Source organism: Sander lucioperca, chromosome 8, assembly GCF_008315115.2.
Source record: "Sander lucioperca isolate FBNREF2018 chromosome 8, SLUC_FBN_1.2, whole genome shotgun sequence".
Taxonomy (NCBI): Eukaryota; Metazoa; Chordata; class Actinopteri; order Perciformes; family Percidae; genus Sander; species Sander lucioperca.
In genome coordinates this window covers 12,081,844-12,088,841 of record NC_050180.1, presented here as the reverse complement: position 1 = coordinate 12,088,841, position 6,998 = coordinate 12,081,844, and the positions used below count along the sequence as shown (strand labels likewise).

Here is a 6,998-nt window from a genome sequence, read left to right as displayed (position 1 = left end):
CCATTGACCCACTCTGTGAAGTGAATGAGTATAACACTTGTTTACAAGCCAAACATAATGAAGGCAGTATATCTTGCAACCTGAAAATAAAGAAAATGAGTCAAAAGGAAACTTCACATGCTATTTTCTTTGTTAAAGAGCCATATGGGCGCTAATTATAACCAAAGATTTGAGCTTTTGTGTCATGGCTGCTTAAGATGTAAAAGTGCACAGATGTTCTTGCAATTACAGGGCCTGCCTGCTCAGTCCTCCCTCTGCTTTCTAGCCAGATCAGGTGGAGACATTTGTGTTAAGAGACCCCCCCCTCCAACACACACCTCATCCCCCACCCCCTGAGGGAAGGAGGAGCTGGTTTTAGGTGAAAATGTACACCACACAGTCATTATGAGAAGCATTGAGTTTTTTATTTTTTACATACAAAAACACACATTTAAAATGGTAAAAAAAAAAGCAGCATGCAGTTTCTTTCTTTTACAGAACTTCCAGTGTGAATGACAGCAATAAATAATAGTTTTCAGAAAATCACACAACTTAAGTGCGAACACACAAATGCTACAAACTATGTACAGGTTTCCAAGAGCAGATACCATCCATGAAAACAGAATAGGACATTGTATGCCTGAGCTTTGATGCAGCAACACAGATTGTAAAGATGAAAACAGAGAAAATGGATCTTGATTGAGAAGCTGAATGAGTGAAAATGAGGCACTGCCTGAGGACACAATCTGCTTTGAGGAACATTGAAGTTGCTGAAATTGCAATAAAAAACATCAGACGACACACAATTGCAGTAAACAAGGCAAACAAATGAAAAAGTATAAAAAAACTCTTCTTTTTTTTTACATCTGTACAAAATGTAGTAAGTTCTTTGAAATTGAAGCTTAGTTTTTTTGTTTCTCTCCTCATGTTATCAAGTCACAGACTCTGAGTTTGAATGTTTGTTAACTTGACAAAACACTTGAGGACTCGGACTCAGTTGACACCGATGAAATTTGCCCTCTCTTTTTTGTCATGAGAGTCACTTTCTGACTTGATCTGCTGCCGGCTGTCAGTGCACTCTTTGCTGATTTCTTGAACTTAACTCCCAGGAAGGCATAGAGGATGGGGTTGAGGCAGCAATGAAAATAGGCCAGCGCCTCTGTGATAGAAATCCACGTCTCCACCGCTTGTTGCAATTCGCAAGACTGAGAGACCACATTCAGCATCATCAGGTTGTCCAAAAAGATGCCAACACAGTAGGGCAGCCAGCAGGAGAAAAAACAAAGGATGAGGATGACCGTGGTCTTCAGCGCTTTCTTCTTCAGAGCCTGGCCCTTGGCGCCTTGCGACAGCTTGGCAATGATGATGCAGTAGCAGACAAGGATGACCAGACCGGGCAGTATGAAGCCCACCAGGATGTGCTGGAAGCGGAAAACGACTGTCCATATGAGACTGGTTTCCTGCGGGTAGATGCGCTGGCAGATGATCCTGGAGTCTCCAGTCTCCATGCTTTCATCGAAAAAGTGGAAGTTTGAAGAGCCTTTGTCCTGCACCCTGGCAAACACCAGGTCAGGTACAGTCAGCACAGCGGCAGGAAGCCACACACCCACATAGATCACTCTGCTTGCAAGCAGCTTCCTTGTCGCTTGGCTGTTGGTGGCTCGCACAACTGCCAAGTATCTGTCCAGACTGATGAAGGCCAGGATCAACACACTGCTGTACAGGTTCACTGTGTAGATCATGTGCACAGACACACAGAGGAAACCCCCAAAGTACCAGGATTTGGCGGCATCAACGGCCCAGAAGGGCAGGGTGAGGACGAACAGGAGGTCAGCCACGGAGAGATGGAGCCGGTACTTGTCCGTCATTGTCTTGACCTTTTTCTGGTAGCCCATGACAACAACGACTAATCCATTGCCAATGACTCCCAGAAAAAATATAATTCCGTAAACTGTTGGTAGGAAGATCTTGTTGAATTCGCTGCTGAGCACTCTGCCACATGGCTCCTGGAAGTCCAGGTCAAAGTCTCCAGACTCCTCTGACATGTTGTCAGTACTGTTGTCAAAGGTGTATGTAATATCAAGCTGAAAGAAAACATATAGAAAACAATAGAAAACAGTTGAGATCCAGGCTGTTGTTAACATTACTTAACACAATTTCTTAAAAAAAAAAAAAAAAAAAAAGTAAATTCTGCTAACTTGTTTCCAAAGTTGGAGTTGTCTAAAAGTTTAAATTGTGCTTTTCTCCAAGTTACTCATTTTATCATTTCATTTATTTATTTAAAATGAGAAAACAATAAATCGAGTATAGTGAATTAAACCAGTGTAAACACGCGTGGAAAATGTTAAAAATAGATTTTCATTAATAGCAATAAAACAACTTAAACCTAACCTACCAACCTAACTGCCACATATTAGTTTACAAAGATGCCAATAAAGAAACTCACCTCCATGTTTACCACTCGTTGATAAGGTTCGTTAGGACCAGTGCGTGTAGCAGTGTGATCAGTTGTTTGTCTGTAAGCAAACATCTCTAATGGCTACATATATATAGGCTCTACACACGCCGCCGGGGCTCCTGACCCCTCCCTCCCCGGGGGGAGGAGCAGCAGGTTACGCTCGTCTCCAAAAACAGGTCGACTATAAAACTAACTACTGTGACTGTGGTGAGGGCGTCAGTTTGTGAAACGTTTTGTCCAAAAGTGTCTGTTATGTCGTCAACTTAAAAAAAACGCACAACAACAACCGTTGAACCGTTGAAGTCTCTGGGGACAACGTGGAAAAGGACTGTTGTGTGAGAGTTTGGCCACTGTGACAATTATATAATGACATAAGGCTTAGATTATTTTGAATTGATTTCTGGTGATTTTTGCTCTCAGCTCAGACTTCCTTTATGCTGAGTTGTTTTTTCATGCGATAGGAAGTAATGACATGTACAAACAAGAACTATAGGCTACTAATCCTATGATATTTTGGAAATGTATTGGAGTAGCCCATAATAAGAAAATAGAATTGATAACAGTGTGATAATATGATTATTAACTTATATTAAGTGCCCTGAAGAGCCACAAGAGTATAGGAATGTTACAACATTACCACAGGAGATAGACATGCTGTAAAGTTCAACAATGTCAGTAGTAATTAATACTATATTACAGATTTCCCTACAGGAGAGCTGTTAGAAAATTAGGGCAATTTTAGAATTACACATGCTTTTCTGGTAATATATCATCAGCTCAGCAGCCTCACATTTTGCACCTCCCTCTTCATTCTGCGCAAATCAAGGATTGACATTTAGATTGGTCGTTCAGGGACTTCTCTATGCCTCATATTTCTCTCTACAAATCATTTTACACACTTTACACTGATGACAGTTTTCATCAGCGAAGGTCTGAATCCATCCTCACCTTTATACACACCCTGTCTCTTCTCAAGTGCTGTTATGTCTGTGCTGCCAAGTGCTAAATCACCCCCAGTGGATTTGAAAAGAACCACACACACCCTATAATGTGGGATTTCTATCAAACGGCTATCGAGCCTCAGAGTGTAGAACATTCATTTTCTCACAGCTTTTACCAACCCTCTCTGATTTCAGTTTAGGTAGCGATGACAGGGCCAGGCCACACGAAACTCCCCGCCCTCCTCTCAGACGGAGCGGACGGATGTCTAATGTCTGAAACGGAATCTCCTCCATGTGGCATGCAAATACTATTTCATGCCTTTGATATATAAGAGCAGTGATAGATGCAATGAGTCAATCTGCACCATTGATTCCATTGATGTATCCTCCTTGTGTAAAAAGAGCTATTCTTAGAGCTGCAGCATCCCATACCATTTGGAAAGATCAGCACATTTTCAGAAAACATAAACAGTATTTTTTTCTTATCTAAATTTAATTTATGTGCATCTAGGTTGCATGCTTTTTTTTCTTGGATTTGTCAGACGGAACGCCCATATTGTGCATATCAGCACTGAAAACTTTTCTCACCTGGCTGTATCAGAGGTTAGTAATGGAGAGTTAGCAACTGTAAACCACTCTGGTCGTAGCCTGAAAACCCCCCCAAAACTCACCACAGTTCCCAGTTGTGTTTCAATCATCATCATCAACAGTGAGGTGTGATAAAAATTGAACAATAGGGTGCTTATAAAAATGAGGAATAAAAACCACAGTCAATTGTGTTGTGACTGTACTGAGTACCACTAAAAATGACCGACGAACCCAAAATATAATCTCCAATGCAGAATAGTTTCAAATGACTGAAACATGTTTAACTCTGTCACTCAATTTGATGGAGCCGTTTTGCTCCTCTCCATCATATTGACAAAGTGATTCAATCTGTCGCACCTTCATGAAGGATTTGTGAAGGAAACTATGTATTTTTAATTTTCTTTTAGAATAAGGGTAGTTAGCATGTGAAGCACCTGCAGTAAATCAAAGAAACAGTTTAATTTACAAGCAATCAGTTGAAAATGCAGTGTTGAAACACCACACCAATAGGAGCGCTTAGTAGAAAAAATGCAGACAAAAAACAAATTAGCAGCTCAGTGATTATTACTTTAATATAATAAGAAAACATAAATGAATTGTTAATTTAAAAATCAGCAATTATACAGCAGCATTCACACACAGATGGTTGTAGACTAATCCTGTGTGTGTCTTCTTCAGATCCTCCTGCAGTTGGACTCCTGAGGAGAGGAACAGGGGGAATCTGCAGCTCAGAGAAAGGCCACTGTATTGGTATGATGCTCTTATCAACGTCATTCAGACACAGACAATTTCTCTGTTATCTGTCTGCAAGCACAACTTATTTTTTTTTACATTTTCAGAATGTTCATCTGAAGCATTCATACTTTTTTCCCTCAAATTCCTGATGGCTGTTTTTGAATTCAACATTATGTGTTTGGGGTTGTGAGGTCACTGAAATGGTGCAGTTGCATGGTATTGGATCAATTTGCCACCCTTACATGAAACATACATTTGTGAGCAAAATGTGAAATGAGAAAATATTCAATCAATTCATTGTTGTAATTTCTTATTTATGAAGTTATTTAAAGAACGTCCAAAGAGTGCATGAATCAAAACTTATTGAATGTTTAGAAACATTTAGGAAAATGCCGAAATTGGAATTGGAATTTCAACATAAAAAGCCCAGATCATCAAAATACTGGGACTTTGGTGACACAAAAGTTATGAATGTTTTCTCATATTCATGGAATTAAATATGGTGATTTTCCACACCATTTCCAGTGCCACATCTGTGCCCTGTCTTGTAGCGTTTTAGGTGTAATCAGTGCACTGCAATCAATCTGCTTTCGCAATGCACCTTTCATCATCTGCAGAGTCTGTGTGTACATGCAGCTTATCGTTTTGTAGGATTTTAACAAAGGAGATTTCATTCCTCATAATAAATAAGAACTTTTTTTTCTTGCTTTAGCAGGATATCTGCAGCCTCCACTGTCAGTGTGAGGATTCAGATTGCTATCGGCTCGGAATACAAAAGATCTGTGAGCTACTTTGAATACAAATCACAAGAAGTGTGAACGGCAGCGAAGGGGGCTCTTCAGTGAAGAATGGCTATTGAAATGAGGCAGAAGAATGCCAGAGAGATAAAGAGAAGAATGAGCAGCGCTGTTCAGTCAACACCAAGTCCTCCAGTTCCAACTCATCCCAGGCCCCCTCAGCAAGTCAGCACGGGATCATTTTTCATAATGATACCTCTGTTCAAATATCACCTACTTTTCTTTCTTTTTTTCAAAAAAATCCAGCCTTTGTTGTAGAAGCTGACTTTGGGTGTTGCCCATGCACACACGTTTTTTGGGTAACTTAAATACCATTAATCTCTTAAAAGTAATCTCTTGTCTGAGCACTGAAAAGTGGTTTGTGTATTTCAGCTATGCACAGAAGAACTGTATGTGCTTGCCAATCTATTGTAGACAGACATTTGTGGGAGTGTGACAGTTTTTTGTTGTAATATTTATATATTTGTAGTGCTCCTTTTCACTGACAGGCAGCACTAAAACATCCTCTATTTACTAAAGTAGTGTTTGTTTCATCTCATATTGCAAGCCCATTGCTATTATTCACACTGAATCTGTGGTACTGTAAGTATTAAATCTACTTTGTGGCATATATTTTGCATCCTGAGCTCTGTAACGTAGTAGGGGGGTTGAGGTGTGGATTTTGTTGTTTTTAAATGACTGAAGATGATCTGAAAGTTCCTGCATTTTTGTGCATAGAGTCATGTTCATTATTCACACTGGAATGCATAACTTCTTTATCTATCTATCAGTCAAGGTTCTATCAGGGTGCTTTTGTTTTTCAATCTCACCATGGTTGGTTTGTGAGGTCTATTCAGGGAAGAAGGTTGGTAGGGGGGTCGCCGGTCCTTAGCCAAGGTGAGATATTCATCCTTCATTCTCTCCGATCTGTGTTTGGGTTTTGTCTTCTGTCAAGATGCATCAAGCCTCAGCGAGTAAAACATGACATTGGACAAACAATTCTCTAATAATACACAATTTATCACACAACTTTAATCATAAATGCAAATATTGTGAAGAAGTGACCATAATCTCACAAAGAGGCTTGATTTAAGTGGCACGTAGAAGCTGTCAGTACCACTGGAAACTATTTTTTTTCTTTGCAAAGTTGGCACAAACAAATATTAATGATTATATTTCCACACAGAAAGAAATATTTGTAAAAGCATCCGGCTTGCTTGCTTAAATGTTTGTGTTTGAAAAAAGAGCTTGAATTGGAACAATAGACCCACTTTAAAGACAAAGCTTGCGCCTTATCTTTGGAAGGCACCCTCTTGTAATAAACTTCCTTTGCTGCGTTGCTGCATGTGCTCTTGGCCCTTTTAAAAACTCTTTCCTCGACCTCAATCAAGCTCACAATACCCCAGTGAATTCAGTATGACATGCGAAAGGGTGTGCAGAAACAGCCTGTGTGCTCAACAGAAATTACATTAATATTACTGACATAAGCTCTAATCATCTAGCTTTTCAAGCAATTTTCTT

General features: G+C 39.8%; 1 protein-coding gene and 1 long non-coding RNA gene across 2 annotated transcripts; one reads left to right on the top strand and one right to left on the bottom strand.

The window, feature by feature from the left end:
- Nucleotides 1-382: 382 nt before the first annotated feature.
- On the bottom strand, nucleotides 383-2,525 carry cxcr4b (chemokine (C-X-C motif), receptor 4b). Its single transcript, XM_031281694.2, has 2 exons — nucleotides 2,426-2,525; nucleotides 383-2,063 (listed from the first exon to the last, which is right to left on the bottom strand). Exons 1-2 carry the CDS (start codon nucleotides 2,507-2,509, stop codon nucleotides 942-944), a joined length of 1,206 nt encoding a protein of 401 aa, XP_031137554.1. The 5' UTR covers nucleotides 2,510-2,525; the 3' UTR covers nucleotides 383-941.
- On the top strand, nucleotides 2,491-6,108 carry LOC116037716. The gene is made up of 3 exons (XR_004101936.2): nucleotides 2,491-2,778; nucleotides 4,645-4,716; nucleotides 5,414-6,108. It is a non-coding gene; the product is annotated as an uncharacterized LOC116037716 (long non-coding RNA).
- Nucleotides 6,109-6,998: the final 890 nt, after the last annotated feature.